This window comes from Oryx dammah, unplaced genomic scaffold (genome assembly GCF_014754425.2).
Source record: "Oryx dammah isolate SB20612 unplaced genomic scaffold, SCBI_Odam_1.1 HiC_scaffold_2, whole genome shotgun sequence".
NCBI classification, from domain to species: domain Eukaryota; kingdom Metazoa; phylum Chordata; class Mammalia; order Artiodactyla; family Bovidae; genus Oryx; species Oryx dammah.
In genome coordinates this window covers 4,749,404-4,772,757 of record NW_024070186.1, presented here as the reverse complement: position 1 = coordinate 4,772,757, position 23,354 = coordinate 4,749,404, and the positions used below count along the sequence as shown (strand labels likewise).

Below are 23,354 nucleotides of genomic sequence, written 5' to 3'. Positions count from 1 at the left end.
ACTAATACTTTCACATGCTTTGGGGTTAGTTAAACCTCAGGTTTGCTTTTGGGGATTAGGTTGCCATCTTTGTCTATCCTTTTCCTGCTTTTATTAATTTCTTACTTCAACATTTTTCCATTTTGTCAGCAAAATCTTATGGCATCTCACATCAAAAATTTTATGATTCTTGAGGGCATAAATGGGGGTCTTTTAAATCAAGGATTTCCCCCAACTACCAAATATCACTTCCCCGACTAAAATGTATGCTTCTTGATGGCAGGAAGTTTATCCCTGGCATAGCTCCGGGCTTTAAAACAGTGCGTGCTGCACAGTATGGACTCAAAAAATGTTTGCTAAAGGCCTTAAAATCGAAAATGCAATTTTTCTTTAGGGTGAGAGAAGGGCACAGATAAAGAAGTTTTTTTAAGATCAAATCAAAATCATGGCTTTTGAAATTAAGGAAATGCCACACCACAGCCTGTATTTCAAACCTAATCAAGAAAGAAGGCAGGTAAGAATCAAAGGAAGGGAAGAGGGGTACAACACTCTCAAGGAAATAACACAGAAGGAGGAAAGCAGAGAAATGGGAACTTACACGAGTGCTGGAGACGAGCTGAGGACGCGATCTAGCTAGTGGAGAGCTGGAGCGAGTGGTCACAATCAGACATGGGAGGGGAACGGCACGGCATTGAAATCCAACACCTACCCTATCAGTTCAGCACTACCAGGGAAGAACTTTCCAACTCCAAATTCATTTCTGCAACCCCCCCTTTAATATCTGAACCTCCTACACCAGCAGGGGAACCACAAGAAGGGAAGGAGCGGGCAGAGAGCAAAGACTGCGAGGCATGTCCACGGATAAACCTGAAACAATGACAAGATGGTGTGGCTCATCACTTCAGGGCTAAGTTCATTGTGAACTGAACTCAAATTCTTCTTCTCCGACAAACAGCGCCAACTGCCCCATCTCGCTGATGCCACTGTGACGCAGAGGCGTGACCTGTGTGTGCGGACGGCAGGCTCGCCTTCTTGTGCTCGGGTCACAGGAACACGGAGTGGGGCAGATGGAGCCCAGTTCACAACACGGCCAAGTCCAGCCAGGCTCCAGCTTGAGCATCACCCCGCCAAGCGCGCTGGCTACCTGCAGAGGCATAAGTGAGGATGTTAGCTTGACAAGACTTGCAGCAGCAATAGCAACAGAAACATGAGCAGCTGCCCTTCTCTGAGGCTCCACCGGGAGGACACACTCTGGTAACACTCTGCCTTCTCTGCACTATACCCAGAGCCTAGCACAGTTCTTGCTTGGGACACAGCAGGTGCTCAGCAAACATCTGTTGCGGTACCTGTGTTTTTTTCAAACTCGTGACCTGGGATAACAAAGCTGAAAGGAACTTACCTCATTTAGTCATCAAGCATATGGTACAGTTTCAAAATGGCCAATTTCAACAAGGACTAGAAAGCGTTATCAGAGGTCATTAGGTGACCGAACAGCAAGGGTGGAACAACTGCCTGGATGTGAACCTAATGAATTACGGGCCAAACAAGCTCAGGCTCACCTTTCTGCCTCATTCCTCCTGTGTTAAGTGGTGCTATGAATAGGAGCTACCTCATAGGACAGTTGTGTGGATTAAGAGAGGGATTTCGAGTGCTTACAACCTTGCCTGGTGCACGACAAACGCTGAGTATGCACTTTCTGTTACTATTATCAGCATTAAGACGATCTGGCAAAGTTATTCAAGTCTTCTTGGCCTGCTCCTCCCATCACTTATTTATATCTGCTTGCTCTCACTTCCATCTAATCTCTGTGCATAATAAATACTTCTGTAGGTTTACATGCTCAGTGCTGATATCCGTTCCATCCACCTCCCCTCCACCAAGCATTTTAAGAACTGCTGATTCTGTTCTCACTCAGGCTATCATTTGCCCGTTCTCCACCTGCTCAAATCAGATTTGTTCCTCAATGTTCTGCCTCAACAGCACCTCTTCCAAGTCTGTTCTGATCACCCTTCCCACAGGGATCTTGCTGTACTCTTGACTTGCTTCAGTTAGCAGTTCATCAGTTACACTTTCACTTTCCACTCTTAGGTACATACCTTCCCACGATGAAACTACAAGCTCCAAGAGGACCAGACCCCAATTTTGAGGCTCACTTTTTTCTCAAGCATGTAACAGGCAAGCAATAAGTATTTGTTGAATAACTGTATTTAAAATGTGTGTTTAGAAAGGTTCATCTAAATTCTAAAACAGCTTTATTGAAAATTCAGTAAGTTAGTAAAGGTAAAAACCAGTTATAATTCAATACTAGTCAGATATTTTAAGGGAAAAAGAAGGTTGTACGTGAAAAAGAAAGACACTTGACTTATTGCATTAAAAAACTTTATTTAAAAGGTCTGCTATAAGCCAAATTAAACCCCAAATCGACAGCTACCCTTAGCTCCTGAACTAAACGGTACTGTTTGAGTTGTGTGTCTTGTTAAAGGAGGTTATTTGCTATTATCACCACTGCCCTAAAAGTAGTTCCAGAGCAGAAGCTGGTATTATAATACACATCAGATACTTCAGATGTCATCTTCCATGCAAAAGTTTAAAAAGCAAACAGGCTTTTCTATTCTATGTGAGTATAAAAACCATTACAGAATAGGGCCTGGACGCCTTTGATGCACCAGGTTTAACTATAAAGGAACTCGCGGGTGCTGTGTCCTTTCATTCAAGCAGTCCGCTGGTTCCCTCCAATACCAGTGCTCTTCCAACACTGCTCAGAACGACGCTTTGGGATTTGCTAACCAAAGGAAGCGGCTGATCAAGCAAGGGGACAGCCTATCACAAAATGAGATCATAAAGCAATGGAGTAGCTTCCCTAGTGGGCAAGGGATCGGAAGACCTACTTCACAAGTACTCCGAGTTACGGCATCCTGCTGTAAAATGATGCAAGCTCTGAATTCTGGTGCGTGTGAGGATAAATTAAGAACAGCTTGTTACTTTATAGCTACACCTTGAGTTTCATCAGAGGCAGTAAATCTAACAGTGTGTCTAACCAGTCCTTCTGGAAATCGCTTCAGCAGATGAGTCCAGCAGCCTGCAAAAGAGAAGAGGGCATGTGTCATCCTGCCGAGGTTCTCCATGTTCTCTTGGAGGACGGACCCAGGGCCCAAGGACCTAAGTTCCCGGGAGGGAGGGAGGCTTCAGCTCCACCTAAGGAAGACCTTTCTAACAGCTGGAGCTGCTCAGCAACTGAGAGGACTGCCTGGTGAGGTAGAGTCACGAGTGTTCAAGGCGGAAGGATCACCCTGGTGGAAGGGGCTCCTGCATCTGTTAAGAGGCTAGACTGGATGAACCTCAGGTCTCTTTCAATTCTGAGACTCTAGGAAATTCCCTCAGGGAATTCAGAAGAGAATTCCTAAAAGGAAAGAGAAAGTACACATATGTATACTTTTAGAATCCTCTTGAGTTTTTTTCTTTTTTTTCAAAAGGTACAAAAGAAAATGTAGTCTGCTGTCTTTAAAATGCATATAACACCTTCCTGCCACTAATAATTAGGAAGGGTCCATTATGACTTCTTTATACTATAAAGAAAAGATGGACAATTACATTTATAATTTCTGTAAATATTTTAGAAAAAATGCTTAAAATCTAGTAGTCAATGCCCTAGAAACTTTATAGATCTTTAAGTAATATGCACAGATACAAATACATTATGCATTAAATACAACTCACATCTGTGTTTTATTATACTCTAAAATATACAGGAATCTTGATGTACTGAAAGAGTGCAAGTAAATACAGTATTCAAGCAGTCACTATTTCTATTTACATGCTCATTAATTCTTCAAAAACCCACAAAATTATCAAATAGATCAAAATACTGTTCTGTGTTTTCACACTTTATATTCAGAAAAACCAGCTGATAATTTACAGTGTCATAAAGTTTCCAGTTTCACGATACAAAAAGAATAAAATGAAATTGGGAATCACTTTGTGAAAATTTATGGAACTCTACCCTGACCTGGAAGACCCCCTACGTAAGCGAAATCATTTTCACTGGGAAGGGGTTACAGTAAAAGCAGGCCCATATAAACTGCCGTTTAAAGCCTACCATCAGCCTTCCGCCCCCCTTTTTGTTATTTGAAAGGCAGTCTTCCAATCTGGTTGGCAGTTGCTTCTTTCCCTAAACAGTAGCATGTTATAAACATGCTACTTTAAATGTGAACAAGACCTAAAGGCTTTAGTATTTTAAACCTTGCCCAGTACAGAAATGCCTTCCAAGAGACCTGACGATGTTAACTTATGAGTAGCAAGGGAGTTTTCTTTTTGATTCTTCACTAAACAATGACAACAAAAATACCCTAACCCACTGTGGAGGCACGGGGGTGACACAAAGGTGACGAAGTGTACCATCCAAAGTAGTGAGGCTGAAAATGCCACTCCCCAGGACCACTTGGCTGCAACAGGGTGAAAATCATCCACTTCCTGATTTTATGAAATTTCCTTCTTTGAGGAAATCCTTTACATTTTCAAACAAAAATAGTTCAGTTTTAAACCTAAACCATTCAAAACCCGGCAACCAACAGCCTGACCCCAAACTATCCTGTGTCTACATCACAAATATTTTCACCCTGACTGCACCCAGTCAGCTGGTTTTCAATTCTAATATTATAAAAGTTGGAATTTTAAAATTTTTATGTAAAAGAAAAAAAAATGTAAAAATACATCTGCTTTCTCTCATGGTTTAATACATATTAGAAGGCTTTCAGATGTTTTCTTTTAAAAAAAAAATCAACATTGAAAACCAAATCTCAGCTTCATTTTCCGAAATATTGAAGTTTGGTTTAGATAATGTCTGGTTTCACCCGCTCCAGTCTCCACAAAGTGGTGCTCTACTAAAACCCGAGTTATTTGGTCCTTTGGCAATTTGCTGTGCACATCATGCCTATTGTACCAAACTTTTATTGCCCTTAAATTTAGTTGCAGTTTTATTGATAAAATTGAAATCTACTGTCCTTATCTCTTCTTTCACGATAGTGTTGCTTGTGTGAGCAGATTAGGGTGCAGTGTCCCAAATAATCCCCGGCACTGCAAACCGGAAGTCCACAGCTTCACAAGGCTCTGTGCCACCAAGAGTCCTCTGCTCATGTCTGCTTCAAGACCCTAGAAGGTCCCCTAAAGCCTGCCTTCACAACTCTTCCTTCTAATGAGATCCTATTTGTTCTGTTTGTGCACTCTGCCAACTCTCTTAGGGTGCACTTGTATGTGAGTAAGAAAGTGCCTTTTTCCTGAAAAAGCACAGTGTGATGTGAAGCCTCCCCGGGTCTCTGGCTCAGCCTGTCAGTAGGTCTCTGAATCGGAGTCATTGAGCTCGTCCACATCCGTGTATAGGTACTCCTGCTCCCCGCCGATGTTGTTGAAGCTGCAATAGGAGCTAGGTTCATTTCTCATGATGGGCAAGGCTTCGAAGCTGACAGTTTTCGAGGTGTTGGTGTAACGGTTAATGGCATTGAATGTCAGGGATGATAAAGGGCTACTTGACGAGATAGGCATCATGGTGGCCAGAATGAGAGCGAGGCAGTCTGCCACATCCTTGTTGGGAGCACAGGCCAAAGCTGGGGTATAGCCTGGAATTAAAAACAAGTTTAAAAATCACTCATGCTGAGACTCATTTCACTAAAGAAAGGCAGTAAACCTACCCTGGTCTTCAGCCTCAGACATATTTTAAATTACTTGGCTTATATAATAAGCTGGCTTAATTAGAATGACTCAGAACTTTGTAATAAATAGTAAAAGAAGAAAGTCACAGAAACCTAGGTAGGAGACCTAACAGACTACAGAGGAATCTGAGGTCCCAGATGGATGATTCCTCCACGATCTCATAACTCACCTGCATCCATCCAAGCTCTCAGATGCTATCAGGCTAGAATAAGGGGGGAAAGTCTGGTAAAACTTCATTCAGAATGGTGGGGGAGTTTTACCATTATTTTGTAGTTCTGTAAGGAAGGGCTTACATGCTGAGAAACCTAAATGTGCACAGATTTGTGAATTAGGCTCTGAGCTGGTGCTCAAAATATGCATGTTCAATGAAAACACATGGCCACCATTTAACTTCTTTTGGAGTCATAGTCCATTGAGAAAAACATAAATAGGTTTAAAGCTCCTAAATCAAACAAATGTTTCCTTTGTATATGTTCCCTTCTTCAGCAGAAGACTGACTTTAAATGCTGGGCTGGATGAATCACAAGCTGGAATCAAGACTGCCATGAGAAATATCAACAACCTCAGATATGCAGATGACACCAACCAAATGGCAGAAAGTGAAGAGAAACTAAAGAGCCTCTTGATGAGAGTGAAAGAGGAGAGTGAAAAACCTGGCTTAAAACTCAACATTCAGAAAACTAAGATCATGGCATCCAGTCCCATCATGGCAAACAGATGGGGGAAAGTAGAACAGTGACAGATTATTTCCTTGGGCTCCAAAATCACTGAGAATGGTAACTGCAGCCATGAAAGTCAAGGATGCTTGTGCCTTGGGAGGAAAGCTATGACAAACCTAGTCAGTGTATGGAAAAGCAGAGACATCACAGGGTCCATCTAGTCAAAGCTATGGTTCTTCCAGTAGTCATGTACCATAAAGAGAGTTGAATAATAAAGGGCTGACTGCTGAAGAATTGATGCTTTCAAACTGTGGTGCTGGAGAAGGCTCTTGACAGCCCCTTGGACAGCAAGGACATCAAACCAGTCAATCCTAAAGGAAAACCAACCCTGAATATTCACTGGACAGACTGATGCTAAAGTTGAAGCCCCAGTACTTTGGCCACCTGATGTGAAGAGCTGACTTGCTAGAAAAGACCCTGATGCTGAGAAAGACTGAAGGCAAAAGTAGAAGGGGTGGCAGAGGATGGACATGAATTTGAGCAAACTCTGGGAGACAGTAGTGGACAGAGGCGTCTACTGTGCTGCAGTCCATGAGGTCACAAAGAGTCCTAGCTACTGAACACCACCACCACCACAAAGTATCTGCCAACAAACTGGAGCCATTTGGCTGGGGCATGAGAGAAGACCGTGAACACAGAGTCTAATTCAATCACCACCCTCTCTTGTTACTGGAGCAATTTATAACTGGATCATTAATCTGAAGGTTAGAACTGATCACAAAATAAGATGAGTACGTACTATGACTTGCCACCTTTGGACCCTGATTACTATCTCATAACTCTGGTGTGAGTTACACCACACCAGAGTCTCTTAGGTCAAGTGGCAAAGGATCTTTGTGTTAGGGAAACCAAAGCTAGTCTGAAAGGGAGCAAGTCTAGACTAGGTAACAGGTTCACAGTCAGGGTGGGAGGAAGGAGTGGGCAGAATTAGAAAGTATGCAAGAATTGCCAAGTATGCAAGAAGACATCAGGTCACAGGTGACCTTCACTGCCATCTGTTTATTATCTTTTCCATATGGAAAAGCAACATAAAACCTGGAAAATGACCAACAAAGACCATCTATTGGCTAACTGATGTACAGCCTCATAATGTGACCGAATATCTTCTATAGGTTAGCAATTAGGCTCATTTTAATCTATATTACTTATTTCCAGAAATGTAATTTGCTGACAGTGAAAGTTTCTTTTAAATTAGGTGAGACTGAACTTATCTTAGTGGGTGGTACCACTCACTTCTATGGATTTCATGACTATATGAAACTAACGATTCCCAAATTTCTATGTCCAACCTAGATCTTGCTGCCTCTGGGCTCCAGGTCCATATGTCTATATCCAATTACTCACCTGGAGTTGCCAGTGAGCTTTTTCCATGTTCCTAAGTGAAACCAGCTCTTCCTCCTACATTCTCATCTTAAACAATGGCCTCCCCTCCCCTGCCCACATCACTCCATGCCAGACTGCAGGCCACGTCTTCCCTCCCCAGGCTCCAAGGAATGCCCTTTTGATGGGATTCACTGGAGCCTGGGGAGGGAAGAAACATCAACGTACTTTCATCTGCAACATCTCTGCCGTAATTCTGCCCACTCCCTCCTCCCATCCTGACTGTGAACCTGTTACCTAGTCTAGACTTGCTCCCCTTCAGACTAGCTTTGGTCTCCCTGACACAAAGATCCTTTGCCACTTGACCTAAGAGACTCTGGTGTGGTATAACTCAGTACTCATGCTGCCCTGCGTTGTATCTCTATTAAATATGCCACTCTCTCAGCTTTGAAAGTTTCCTCCCATAGTTTTACTTGTCCTTTGGATTCTGGCTCATAAGGCACTTTGGTGCGGATACCTTCCCTGATATCTCTCACGGCATTTTAGGTTTATTCTAACTGAACTGCTTCAAGGGCCTTTTGACAGCCTGTGTGTTCTCATTGTTGTTCAAGGCAGTAGGCTGTCCTGGACGCTACAGTGTGTCTGAAGGACTCAGCACACTGCTCAGCATACCATCACCTACACACACCCGCTGAGCTTGATGTGGCCAGGGGCTCTTCTAACCACTCAGAACAGATCTGTGTGCACAGACTCCTGCCTCATATGTTAGAAGATACGCTCTGTGGAAAGAAGGAAAAGGAAGGAATAGAGCGGCATAATAAGAACAGAGAATGCAATGGGGATGATCAGCAGGCTGTAGTATAAGAAAGGTAGTCGGGATAGGATTCACTGAATAGATGACACTTGAGCTAAGACTGGAAACAGGTGAAGGGTTTAGTCAAAGATCACTGGGGGCAGAGTGCTGGAAGCCGGAATGTCCACCATCACGTACATGGTGTGAGGAGCCGGCGTGGCAGAACTGGACAAGGGGGGAAGACGGGGAGACAAGCGGGAGTGGTCACAGAAAGAGCTGACCCGGTCGGCCCCGAGAGATCGTCTAAGGACTATCAGTAAACTGAGATGCGGATGAGCAGCATCTCCCCACACGTTTCTCTGGCTTCAGTGCTGGGCTTCTCACTGTGGTGGCTGCTCGGACTGTGGAACACAGGCCCACAGCACCCAGGCTCAGTAGTTGCAGCTTGTGGGCTCAGCAGTTGTGGCTCCCAGGCTCTACAGCACAGTCTCAGTAGTTGTGGACACATGGACTTAGTTGCTCCATGGCATGTCGGATCTTCTCGGACCAGGGATCGAACCCATGTCTCCTGCACTGGCAGGCAGTTTCTTTATCACTGAGCCACCAGGGAAGCACCTTCCCACGTATTTTAAAAGGATCCTGGCCAAGGGTGCTAGTAGATGGGGAAAGTGGACATACTTGAATATACTTTGGAGGTAGATCAATAGTAGATGCTGGTGAATTGTGCCCTGGGTATGAGGGGGGTCAAGGAGCAATCGCAAGGATGGGAATGGTCATCAGCTGAGCCAAGTATGGCTGTGCAGAGAGCAGACTTGGCAGTGGGCAGAGAGGCCAGCAGTCCAGTTCTGGACCTGTGCATTACACATTCACAGGATACGCTGTCAGCCATGCAGCTGGAGACGTAAAGTTACACATTCTCAGCACAGATGCAGTGTTTGGAACCCCAGAACTGGAGGAAGTCACCCAGAGAGTGAATGTAGGTAGTGCTGTTGTTCAGTCCCTAGCCTGTGGCCAGCTCTTTGCAACCCCATGAACTGCAGGACGCCAGGCTTCCCACTCCTTCACTGTCTCCCTGAGTTTGCTCAAACTCCTGTCCATTCAGTGATGCCATCCAACCATCTCATCCTCTGTCACCCCCTTCTCCTTTTGCCTTCAGTCTTTCCCAATCAGGGTCTTTTCCAGTGAGTCGGCACTTTGCATCAGGAGGGCAAAGTATTGGAGCTTCAGCTTCAGCATCAGTCCTTCCAATGAATATTCAGGGTTGATTTTCTTTAGGATTGACTGGTTTGATCTCCCTGCTGTCCAAGGGACTCTCAAGAATCTTTTTCAGCACCACAGTTTGAAAGTGTCAATTCTTGGGTGCTCAGCCTTCTTCATGGTCTGACTCTCACATCTGTACATGATTACTGGAAAAAAACCATAGCTTTAACTATATAGACCTTTGTTGGCAAAGTGATGTCTCTGCTTTCTAATACGTTTTCCAGGTTTGTCATAGCTTTCCTTTCAAGGAGCAAGTGTCTTTTAACTTCATGGCTGCAGTCACCATCTGTAGTGATTTTGGAGCCCAAGAAAATAAAGCCTGTCACTGTTCCCACTTGCCCCCCATCTATTTGCCATGAAGTGATGGGACTGGATGCCATGATCTTAAGTTTTTTGAATGTTGAGTTTTAAGCCAGCTTTTTCACTCTCTTCTTTTGCCCTCATCAAGAGGCTCTTTAGTTCCTCTTCACTTTCTGCCATAAGGGTGGTGTCATCTGCATATCTGAGGTTATTGATATTTCAGTTCCAGTAAATATAGTTATTTAACAACAAAATAAGAAGTTATAAACCCTCATCCAGTTACTAATTCAAGGAACCAGATATCTGTGAATGAAGAACATCCCTAAGAAGGAGACTGTAATCAACATCATATGCATTCTCTCTGACCCTCCCCCTTATCCTGCCATGAGAGATCTGCATCTGCTGGTCAAGGGAACAGCGTGCTGCAAATGCAAAGTGTGGAGACTACTTGGGCGAGTATCAGACACTAGCTATGGCAGGCTGCAACCTTCACATCTATTTCACATACATTTTAAATTCCACGCTAAAAGCCTATTCCTAAGGAAGGAACAATCGGCCATGTCGAATTCTGTATGTCAAGTCAAAGCAGAGTTGATTCCTAACACTGTGGAGGTCACTGGTGGTCTTGCTGAACACAGTGCTATAGTGTGGTGGGGGTGAAGGTCTGACCAGAGGGGACTTACGGGATAAAGAAAGAGGAGAAGACTTGGAGACAGAAGGAGGAATGACTCCTGAGTGCGTGTGCTGCAAAGGGGGACAGGGAAATGCGGCCACAGCCAGAGCAGAGGGAGTGATGGGAGGTGTGTGATGAGAGGATGATGGGTTCTGCAGAGAGACCCTATAACAGCCATTATTACAGGACACAGAGCAGAGATGCTACAGTGCCTGCCTCAGGCAGGCAAAGAGGACAGCACCCAGCACATGGGTGGGCAGACTCGATTCCGATAAAACCTGGCATTCGAGGAAGGGCCTTGATAAATGTTTGCTGAAAGAACAAATTCTTTGAATACTAAGATAACAAAGGTGGTATCACCAAACCAAAGTTAATAAACCCTACCTCTGATTTGGGGTTCCCAGCTGGTGCAGCTGGTAAAGAGAATCTGCCTGCCAATACAGGAGACCCAGGTTCGATCCCTGGGTCGGGAAGATCCCCTGGAGGAGGAAATGGCAACCCCTAGAAAATCCCATGGACAGAGGAGCCTGGTGGGCTATACTCCATGGGGTCGCAAAGAGTTGGACTCAACTGAGTGACTGAGCAGGCAAACACAACTCTGATTTAACAGATACATGAAACTCAGGAGTTTACCTGTTAGATGGGCTTTCCCTGTTTCTCCTGCCCTTGTTCCCTTTGCACAAGGTAAGCCCTAGAAAGAAAGTGAAGTCGCTCAGTCGTGCCCAACTCTTTGCAACCCCATGGACAGTAGCCTGCACCAAGCTCCTCCATCCACAGGATTTTCAAGGCAAGAGTACTGGAGTGGGTTGCCATTTCCTTCTCCAGGGAATCTCCCTAACCCAGGGATTGAACCCAGGTCTCTCACATTGTAGACAGACGCTTTACCTTCTGAGCCACCAGGGAAGTCCAAGGTAAGCCCTAGTCAGTATTAACTCCAGCTCTCCTCTCTGACCAATAAAAAATCCCCAAGTCTCCTTTCCTTCAAGTATGGATCACTGAAAGGCCAATGCCTCTAACAGGTCAGGGAAAGAGGAAGCAGACGCTACTCACCGTTCTCATCGACCGCAAGCACACTTGCCCCTTTCCCCAGGAGTTCCTGAACCACCATTGTCAGCCCGTTTCGGGCAGCAACATGCAGAGGTCTGGAGAGAAAAAATACGCGTACACATCCATGTGTGCAGGCCCACACGTGTGTGTGCTCACTCTCTACCTTGGCTGCTGAAGGCCATTTATGCTAGGCTATGGAGACCCACAGACGCAGACCAGAGGCCCCTGGTCCCCACGGCAGTGACGAGGGGAGCGAGGCTGGGAGAGCCAGGACCCAGAGCGCCTATCAGCGCTGCACCCAGCACCGGCCACCAGCAGCTCCCACTTCTACCAGACCCTCGTGCCACTTCCCTTCAAGACCAACATTCAGAAAGGTTTACTAACTAAACCGCATTCTTAAGTTGTTTTCAGAAATGTGGTTGGCAAACACATGTATTAAACAACAAAAACTGTACACTGCAACAGCACAAGTGCCAGCAGGCTTTGAAAGCAGTTTACAGGCTCCATGACTCACCCTGGACCCTGAAGGGATCTGACTGAGACCTGAGTGGGAACACTGTTGTAAGATTCTTCTCTTTACTAAGTCTCAAAGCAGAACAGCAAATGAAAATGGTGAGCAACAACGGGAGACGCTGGGCCAGGATTTAGGCAGTCACCCAGGACTGGCGGCTCACATTAAGAGCCTGATTATTTCTGAAATCTCTCTAGCTACAGACACGTATAAAACTTTTTGCCTCATTTGTTAAGTGTATTATTCCAGTTGGTTGCCATAAAACACAAAGAACAGTATTACTTTTCACCATAAAACTGGATTGACCAACGACCTATTATTTTCAAGAATAAGGGTTTCAATTCAAAAACTTTTAAAATAATGTCTTTTAATTATGATGGTTTTAGAAATGAGTTTTGTCAATTATAAGAACTGTTTTTTATTTTTTAATTGCTTCTGTGACAGACTGAGTCCAATCATATTAGAAAAGAATTCCATTAATCACTTTTATAATGAAAGGTCACAAGGTTCACGCTAGACCCTGGAAGTACTCACGTTTGCAAAGCTGCATTGGTTGCATTGATGAGGTTTCTATCTGTTATCTTTTCCAGTATTAACAAGGCACTAGTTTCATGACCCTAAAATTATGACAAATAACTCTTAAAAACTTCGGCACCATTAAAGATAACTTTATACATTCAATACCCCCCAGTCGTTGTCCATATTTTATATATATATATGTACATACCACCATTAATATACTATGCATTTTCTTAGCTAATGTCTTAAATATACATCCAAACATGAATTGGTGTAATGGGGTTATAAAAGAGGACAAGAATTTTTAAGATTAGAAAGATTAGAGAAAGACAATAATTACATTTAAGCCTGTGGTCCAAAACTTACTTGGCTTACCAGAAATTTCATATACCATGGTGCTTTACACATAAGTAATTTTTTTTCCAAGAAATCTGATGCCAGTGATTATTAGACAGGTTTGGTCCCTAGCTCTGTTCATTTTAGTTAAGTGGAAAAACCTTAAATGCCACTGTTGATATTAACAATCAAAAAATATTGTTAAGATGTGTACTTACCTTACTGCAAGCCAAATGGAGGGCGGTGTTTTTCCTGTTATCTTGTAAAGTCAGATCTGCACTAGCACTGCTAACCAGCATCTCTGGGAGGAAAAATTGTATCAACTCTTTTGTATATGAACATACACTTCAGATTACTAACAACTCACTGTAGAGAAATGAAGACAGAAAGGAAAAGTATCCCTCTGGCAAAAATGTAAGTGCAAAAACACATTGTGATATAAAGGCCTATATTATATTCTCATATGTGTGTGTGTTGTATAAGGAACAGACAAGAACAGCAGCAGCTGACATTCATTCTGTGAGTGCTTACTAAATTTCAGACTGTTTTAAGCACTCTAGATTTACAGTAACTCATTTACCTCTCAAAACAACCCTATGAAGTAGGTACTGTTATTTTTGTCACTGTACGGATGGAAACACTGAGGCATGAGGCCACTCAGCTGGCAGATCCAGGACTCACATTCAGTCTGACTCCAGAGTCAGGTTTCTTGACCATCCTAACACTGCCTGCTAACATGAGGGCAAGTGAAAATACTGTGGGCCTAAAAGAAAACACGAGTGTAGGCAGGTAAAAGGTTTCAAATCTGAGGAATGGTGAGGTAACGAATGGAAAATTCAATGAACCAGAGTCAGATGGAAGCTATATTATACATAAGCAATGTTCACACTTAAAACGATAAAAGCCTCAAGCGGTTTCTTTACCAACTGTGTTTGTCTGTCCGTTTTCTGCAGCCATCATGAGAGGTGTTTTCCCAGAGGAGTCCACAGAGTTCACATGAGCATTATGGCTGAGCAGAAGCTGCAGACACTCCACATGGTCTGTGAAGGCGGCTGCGTGGAGAGGAGTTCTGCCCACAAAGAAACGCAAAGACTGGGCTAAATCTGTACGTGTATATTCTTAACTTATGACAAGCAACTTTCAAGGATTTTCATACCAGGCTATAAAACCATTGTCCGGATACAAATAGGCTTACTAATTCCTGCCACAAAAATTTTTATTTTTGATAACTATTGTTTAGGTAAACTAATATAAATAAGGGTAAATTATGAAACTGCCAAAAAAAATTACATTATTAAAGGAAACTCTGAAAGAAACAAATCCGGCCCCAAATACTGTCATCTATTACAACTGTTAGACTTTTCGTAATTAGAAATCTGTTAACTTTATTAAAAACAGTCTTTAGGGGGACTCCCTGGTGGTCCAGTGGTTAAGAATCCACCTTGCAATGCAGACAACACAGGTTCGATTCCTGGTTCACAAACTAAGATCCCACATGCCACAGGGCCTGTGTGCTGAGACCCAACACAACCAAACACATTAAAAAAAAGAAAGAATCTGCCTTGCAATGCAGGGGATGAGAGTTTGACCCCTGGTGGAGGAGCTAAGATCCCACTGAGCCTGTGTGCCACAATTACTGAGTCCACACACTCCGAGGCTGTGTACCACAACTAGAGTCCTTGAGTCACGGCAAAAAACCCTGTGTGCCACAATTAGGGCTCAACACAGCCAAACAAAAATTAAACAATAACAACAGAGAGTCTTTGGGTAACAAGCACGTGCTAAGTTGCTTCAGTCATGTTTGACTCTTTGCAACTCTATGGACTGTGGCCCACCAGGCTCCTCTGTTTATGGGAGTCTCCAGGCAAGAATACATGCCCTCCTCCAAGGGATCTTCCTGACCCTGACATGAGTCTCTTCCATCTCCTGCATTGGCAGGCGGGTTCTTTATCATGCATGCCACCTGGGAAGCCCAACAAGAACATATGTTTTTAACAAAGGGAAATCTTTAGCCAGTTTTCCTGGTCAAGGTAGAAAAGCCTTAGATTTTGTAACAATTTATACTTGTAAATATAAAACCCACCTTTAGGTAATAATGAGGTTTCTTTAAATTCTCCCATATTAATCTAATAACTAATGAAATTTTCTACATGGTTGAATTCCTACCTTCCTTTTGAATCTGTGGCGTTCACAATGCTGGAGCCTAACGTATCAATTAACATCTCAGCAGCACCTTCGTTGTCATTTATTCTGTGAAGGTAACAAGGTGGTCACTCAAAGCTATGCTTTATTTCTTAAATATTCAAATAAAACCTGATTTGTTCTGCCTTTACTTACACAGCACAATGCAACGGACTGAAAGCATTTCCTTCTGTTTTCTGGAAAACGTCTTGTTCTAAAAGGAGTTCTACACATGTCTCGTGACCTAGGTAAGTAAATGGGAATCAGACATTAAAATCCCAAGAAGATACTGAGGTGTCCATACATATCCACATATCCCAACAGATTAAAAAAAGGCTTTACATGGATTACAAGTAGTCAGTTCAGTTCACTGAACCCATTAAACATCACAGTTTTAGGCACTTTGAAATCCAAAGTACAACTTCAGCAGTTTATTATCGACATGACAAATATTTACTTTGTGGGAGACAAAAATTAGTCTCACTTTTTCCATGGTGACCAATTAGAGTTATTTGGGCATTATTTCTTGAAATGACCTATTTACATATAATAGTGTAACTTTCAAAATAATATATATTTACGTAACGTTGTTGTTTTAGTAGCTAAGTCACGTCTGACTCTCTGCGAGCCCATGGATTATAGCCCACCAGGCTTCTCTGTCATGGGATTTTCCAAGCAACAACAATACTGGTGTGGGCTGCCCTTTCCTTCTCAGGGGATCTTACGGATCCAGGGATTGAACCTGTGCTCCTGCACTGGCAGGCAGGTTCTTTACTAGTAAGCAACCAGGGAACAACTATTTATGCAGCATAATTAACTTCAGAAGTGAAATATTTTCTGGTTATAGGAATGAGCTAATGTAGAGGAAAAAAAAAGAACATGTCCCTGTCCCCACTCCCAGTTCTACTCTCTAGACCTACTGCCTTACAGTTCCAGAACGTTTATAGGCATATACAACTGCATGTACATAAAAACACACTTTTTCATTTTCATGCAATTGCGAGATTCTACAACTTGTTTTTTACTTAAAACACTATATGTCTTTTCACATGTAGACATCCTATTGCTGAATGTTTGGGAGAACGTCACAGTATCAGAACGTATATAAATGATTTAATCTCTAATTATGGATTTCAAGGTGACTGCTAGTTTATCTTTGTGATATTATCATCAATGTTATAAACGAAATATTTCAGATCTTAAAGAGAAAAGTATTTATTTCTTTTGTACTTCCAAGAACAATTTTCTGGAAATGATACTGCTGGGTTAAAGGGCAATTACTGATTACTAGAAAGTATCAGGTCCACACTTTTTTCAACAATCTTATTAATTTTTGGCTGTGCTGGGTCTTCACTGCTGTGCAGGCTCTTCTCTAGTTGCAGAGACCAGGGGCTACTCTGTTGTCGTGGTGTTAAGGCTTCTCACGGTGGTGGCTTCTCTTGTTGCAGAGATGGGCTTTAGGCGGCTCCAGGCTCTAGAGCACAGGCTCAGCAGTATTCTCAATCAGGGACTGAACCCGTGTCTCCAGCACTGCCAGGCGGATTCTTTACCACTGAGCCACCAGGGAAGCCCCCAGGCCCATAGTTTTTAATAGCAATTTTAAAAACAGGAAAACCCAAACCTCAGATTTTCTTAAATCCAATTTTCAAAGCCAGGGTTTTAGTAAAAGTACCCCCATTGCTGTATTAATGATGGAAAATTAAATGTTGCTTCTATCTTGTCATTTGGGATCCACATTAGGAATAAAGTAGATTCTTAAAGAGCCTCTTAATTTATTTCCATGGTTTAATATTTGGTTAACAAAGTGATGCTATATTTCTTTTCTAATTACCCTAGCATTCTCAAACAACAGTTCAATTTAATTGTTATACTATAATCGTTTCTACCAGGAAAAGAAAGTATGTTTTAGGAAACCTGTGGTTATGTTCCATCACCTGTGAGTTCTTTCATCTAGTGGTTCTCAAGTGGAGCAATTTGAGCCCTCAGAGGACCTTGGTCACATCTAGAGACATTTCTGCTTATGACACTGGAGATGGGGTGGCGAAGTGCTGTGGCATCTAGTGGGTAAAAGGCAGGGCTGCTGCTAAACCTCCTGCAAGCACAGGACAGCCACAACAAAGGAGTAAACATTATCTGGCCCCCAGTGTCAACAGTGCTGAGAAACCCTGCTTTAACTCTCCCTCTCCAAAGGTTAACTCATGGCCAAGAGTAGTGAAGGACAATGGTCCAGTACTGATTTGAGGGTTTCCTATTTTCCTGGGATAGCAGTTCTCAAGGTGTGGTCTGGGAGCTCCAGGCTGGGATCGCAAACTATTCTTTTCTTAAAACAAGCCATCAAAGAAATTTGCTACTGTATTTTTTAAAAAATAGTTATTTTTTTCATAAAAATGCTATTTATATTAACATGTAATAGATTTATTATTATTTTAAAATAAACATCCTTAAATTTTTCAGTCCTAATTTACCATACAGTAAATATTAATAGCTATAAGCCACAGGTTCTGAAATGGAAAGATGTGAGAGTCACCACCTGAGCAGACTGTGGACAGCTAAAGGGGAGTCCTGGGGCCAGCAGTCATTGCTGGATCATGTTAAGCTGAAAAACTTCACTTTGTGTCCTGGTTTATCTAAGAAGGAGAAGACTGGTCTCCTCATGTTTTAGAGGGATATTTTGAAGATGCTTACAAGCATGAAAAAAAATTGATAAATTTTTGAAAGGAACACGTGAGATCATGTAAATATTCTTAGTTCTGTGACTAAATGACTCCACAAACCAAAAATCTGAATGTTAAAAGCTGAGCATGTATAACCAGTTCTCTTCTAAAGTGCTGCCATCATTCCATTTTAAGAGACTGTTTTCTATTCTGTTGGAGTGCTTCCAATTTTCTTTTCAGCTGTACAATTACTAGTCAAAGTAAAACTATTTACATATTCTACTCTCAGAATGCCAAAATTATAAAATAGCCTTTTGGCTATAAATATGGTATTAATTTTACACTGCCTTTACTTTCTCTGTACATAGAGGCAACACACATCTAATTCCTTCCAGCTCAATTCAGAATCATTACCAATTCTACTAGAGCCTGGAAATTAGACACATCTGTTATAATCTTTAAACGGCAACCCTGCATGTAGTTTGGGCAAAATTTTGTCTTGCACACAATGTGCTCAGAGAGGCTAAATTCAGCAGTGATGGAGTAGGGAACTCACTTAAAGAAAACCATGTTCTCCAGAAGGACCTGGTAGGAATGTTATAATAATAAATACCAACTCTCCAAAGGACAGTTACAACAGTATTTTTACAACTAAATGCTCTACCTGAGGAAAAATACCTTACTGTATGATGTTTCCAAGAGCTAATTCTCACTGATCAAAAAAATAAAAATAAAAATAAAGCAATAAAAGTCTGCTTCAAAATAGTTTTATCTCACTGATTTCTTAAATAAATTTCCCATCTCTAAATGTCTTACTCCTATTTGATTTTCCCTATACTTATAAGATGTCAAATTACACTGTAATGCAAAGGAAGAGTTGAAATCCAAAGGTTTTTATAGTTTCAAACCTGCTCTGGCTAAAGATCTGGTATAGTAAAAAAAAAGAAAAGAAAAGAAACTGACTAGGCTTTTGAATTAGCAATATATTTAACTATTCAAGTTTTCCATGGTACCTTCAATATAGTGATGGTGTGATCACTCACCTAGAGCTAGACATCCTGGAATGTGAAGTCAAGTAGGCCTTAGGAAGCATCACTATGAACAAAAGCTAGAGGAGGTGATGGATTTCCAGCGGAGCTATTTCAAATCCTAAAAGATGATGCTGTGAAAGTGCTGCACTCAATATGCCAGCAAATTTGGAAAACTCAGCAGTGGCCACAGGACTGGAAAAGGTCAGTTTTCATTCCAATCCCAAAGAAAGGCAATGCCAAAGAATGCTCAAACTACTGCACAATTGTGCTCATCTCACATGCTAGCAAAATAATGCTCAAAATTCTCTAAGCTAGGCTTCAGCAGTACTTGAACCAAGAAATTCCAGATGTTCAAGATGGATTTAGAAAAGGCAGAGGAACCAGAGATCATATTGCCGACATCTGCTGGATCACAGAAAAAGCAAGAGAATTCCAGAAAAACATCTACTTCTGCTTCACTGACTACGCTTAAAGCTTCTGACTGTGTGTATTACAACAAACTGTGGAAAATTCTTAAAGAGACAGGAATACCAGACCACCTTACCTCCCTCCTGAGATACCTGTATGCAGGTCAAAAGGCAACAGTTAGAACCACACATGGAACAAAGGCCTGGTTCAAAATTGGGAAAAGAGTCCGTCAAGGCTGTATACTGTCACCCTTATTTAACTTCTGTGCAGAGTACATCACATGAATTGCCGGGATGAAGCTTACACTGGAATCAAGATTGCCAGGAGTAATATCAATAACCTCTGATATGCAGATGACACCACCCTTATCACAGAAAGCAAAGAGGAAGTAAAGAGCCTCTTGATGAAGGTGAAAGAGGAGAGTGAAAAAACTGGCTTAAAACTCAACGTTCCAAAAAGGAAGATCATCCGGCCCCATCACTTCATGGGAAACAGACGGGGAAACAGTGGGAACAGTGCCAGACTTCATTTTGGGGGCTCCAAACTCACTGCAGATGGTGACTGCAGCCATGAAATTAAAAGACGCTTGCTTCTCGGAAGAAAAGCTATGACCAACCTAGACGGTATATTGAAAAGCAGAAATGTTACTTTGCTGACAAAGGTCTGTCTAGTCAGAGCTATGGTTTTTCCAGTAGGCATGTATGGTTGTGAGAGTTGGACTATAAAGAAGGCTGAGCATCAAAGAACTTCTGAAGTGTGGTGTTGGAGAAGACTCTTGAGAGTCCCTTGCACTGCAAAGAGATCAAACCAGTTAATCCTTAAGGAAATCAATCCTGAATATTCACTGGGAGGACTGATGCTGAAGTTGAAGCTCAAATACTTTGGCCACCTGATGTGAAGAGCTGACTCATTAGAAAAGACCCTGACGCTGGGAAGGACTGAAGGCGGGAGGAGAAGGGGACGACAGAGGATGAGATGGTTGGATGGCATCACTGACTCGATGGACATGAGTTTGAGCCAGCTCCAGGAGTTGGTGATGGACAGGGAGGCCTGGCGTGCTGCAGACCATGGGGTGACAGAGAGTCACACACGACTGAGCTACTAAACAACAACAATCAATATTCAGAGTTGCAAAATGACCAAATGTGGTCAATCCTCAAGAAGAGAGCAATGCTTTCTCAGAACAAAAGAACAGAGCTCTCAATTCTGATACAAGGATTAATATGAAAATTAAAATAGTGTATCTAGAAAATGTCATGAAAATGTTTAAATTATTAATGTAACTTTGCAAGATTCATATTTCTCCTCTTTTACTGCAACTCAACAGTTATTTCTCAAAATGGTTCCCAGTAAGAGAATCACGTGAAACAGTGTATTATAAAAAGATAGACGCCTCCTCTGTGGCAAGGCAGTTAGCTGAAGTTTAGAACAGCCACTATATATATATTTTTTTAAGCAAGTGGATATTATATAAAGAGGTAATTTCTATTTTCTGTACATTTTGAGGGAAAGTTGTTAGAATTGTCAGCTAGTTTGATAGCTATGTTCTTATGACTAACAATAACCTGAATGCTACATTGAAATTCAAAACAACAAATAAAAAATCCTTCATATCCTTGATAATACCCTAAGCACACACTTCGACAGAATTGATGTTTTACACTATACATAATACAGTCAACTGTTATCTAAGATGAGCAAATCTCTCAACAGGCTGTTAGTTAAATTATTTTAGTGACATTTCAAAAGCCAAATCCTGTTTTTAACATCTGTGCTTTAAAAATAGCTTTATACTTCTCTCACTGACCTTTGGTGAGATTACCTGTAAAAGGACTAATGGTGACAATTATTCTCCCAGAAGCTAAGTCTGTCATAACCATGCAGCCAAGTCACTTAACTGTGAAAGTATCCAAAAGTTTCTAGTTTCTACTTCTATGATCTATTCTACTAGGACTTCATTCTCTTAAAATGTTGAACATACATGCTACTGTTGATATCAAGATCTTAACTTGCAGAGTGCTCAGAAAACATATGCAGATGCCAGTCTAGAATCTGACACATTCTCAGGGAAGTCAGAATGTGTTACAGTTAGCTGTCTCTCTGTGGTATACGACACAGCGGGCAGGGGATGCGGGTCTGTCTGTGTACTTAACCATTGTAGCAGGCCCAGTGAAGTGCTGTGTATCCGTGATTGTCCACCATGGCTGGATTTGCATCCATAGATGCTGCTGACTGCAGAAGGGCTCCAAGAACACCGATGTGTCCACAGGCAGCTGACAAGTGTATTGGTGTCCGGCCCCTGCTATCTCGAAACAAGCAGTTAGCACCATGTTGAAGTAAAGCATCCACACACTCTTCATGGCCTGTGACTGCCTGGAAAGAAAAGTTTGCATGCCACTGAATACACCATGTTGGGCACTACATGCCAATGACAGTGAACCAGGACTTTTCAAGTCCGTATCCCCATGTCCTCTCGCCAGTCAAGGCATTTATCATATTTTGAGTACTTTTTTTGAAAGTGGCTTGAGAATTTAGTTACAGCGGTGATTTTTTCAAAATAAGAGCAATATGAAAACTAGGAAAAAGGGCCTTTTAATTGAATGAAAATATTTCAAAGGTGAAAAAGTTAAGATTAAAAATGTGTAAGAAAGAAAAGAAAAAAAATGTGTAAGACTATCAAGATTTTAGGGTTTTAAAATTTTGTTTCAATATTATCTTTCTCTGGATTAAGTTGTGCTTTGTGGTTGCTTAGAATCAGAGTTCAAAACCCGAGACAGTGAAAGAAACAGTAAAGATTATTTGGTAAAAACTTAATGAAGAAAAACAGAAACACAGCCTTGTTCAGTTTTAAGTAAAATGAGGTCATAAAAACTTTCAGGAAAGAATGCTTCTGCTTACCCCTCTGTGCAAGGCCGTCCTTCCCCACCTGTCTTTGGCATCGACGTTTGCGCCTTTGTTGAGCAGTGAGTACACACAGTCTGTGTGCCCGTTGAGCACAGACAACATCAGAGGAGTCCTGGACAACAAGAGGAGCAGCTGTGTCACCAGTGAGACCTCGCCTGTGAGAGCACACTGAGCTGGCCTGCTTTCTAAACAAGTCTTTCTGTGACTCAGCTTTAAAGTATACTTAAAAAGCTGTACTGGACGTTGCTTAGTTACACACTATGCCAGACTTACCAAAATAGGGGCAAAAGGATGAAGACTGAAAATCTGTCTTAGATCCTTAAACTAATTTAAAAAATGATGAAAACTTACTGTCCATTTCCATCTTGAATATCTACTGCATTCTGTGGTTCAGCATTTCCTATTAGTAGCCGTAAGCATTCTGAATGACCATTTGTTGCTGTAAGGGATATTTATAAATTTAAGCAATTATATATACATATATAATGATAAAGTAGAAAATGTCCATCTTAAACCACATTTTCTTGATATAATTTTAGACTACTCATTGAATTAAGCAAGAAAGAAAATGCTCATGTGATTTCGTGCTCTGGTGGTGGCAATGTAGTTCAGAAGGGCAGCCTGCCTCCAGACACGGGGTGACACCTCAAGCTCTGCCCCTGAGACGTTCAGAAGTCTGAAGGGCATCTGGGAAATATTTTTATCCCTGATAGTCAAAGTTCTCCTTCTTGCCTGATTTTAGATGTGATTCTTGTGGATTCTTCAAGGCAATCTGGTTTAGTCCCATCTTTTTTTTCTTGGTTTTAAACTGATTCACTGACACTCAGTACACAGCAGCTAGCTACTGATGAGTGTGCAGTGTATTGGGGATGAGAAGCATACTTGACTGGGACTTCTTCACCTGTATCAGTCTTGAACTTGTTATTTAAAATGAACACTGCCTTTTAGTAATTCCTGTAGAGAGTGGTGACTATCTGTAGTGATACACAGAGAGTACCGAGTCATCACAGTGG

At 42.0% G+C, this 23,354-nt stretch overlaps 1 protein-coding gene across 1 annotated transcript in view; it reads right to left on the bottom strand.

The window, feature by feature from the left end:
- Window positions 1-2,345: 2,345 nt before the first annotated feature.
- ANKRD28 (ankyrin repeat domain 28) overlaps window positions 2,346-23,354 on the bottom strand; it is a 124,650-nt gene continuing 103,641 nt past the window's right edge. The window contains exons 19-28 of the mRNA XM_040263682.1: window positions 22,693-22,780; window positions 22,336-22,453; window positions 21,591-21,810; window positions 15,501-15,588; window positions 15,330-15,413; window positions 14,087-14,232; window positions 13,382-13,464; window positions 12,843-12,925; window positions 11,801-11,892; window positions 2,346-5,591 (exon numbers count right to left, since the gene is read on the bottom strand). Of these exons, the coding sequence (XP_040119616.1) occupies window positions 5,305-5,591; window positions 11,801-11,892; window positions 12,843-12,925; window positions 13,382-13,464; window positions 14,087-14,232; window positions 15,330-15,413; window positions 15,501-15,588; window positions 21,591-21,810; window positions 22,336-22,453; window positions 22,693-22,780 (1,289 nt within the window). The 3' untranslated portion in view covers window positions 2,346-5,304. The remainder of the gene's footprint in view (window positions 5,592-11,800; window positions 11,893-12,842; window positions 12,926-13,381; window positions 13,465-14,086; window positions 14,233-15,329; window positions 15,414-15,500; window positions 15,589-21,590; window positions 21,811-22,335; window positions 22,454-22,692; window positions 22,781-23,354) is intronic.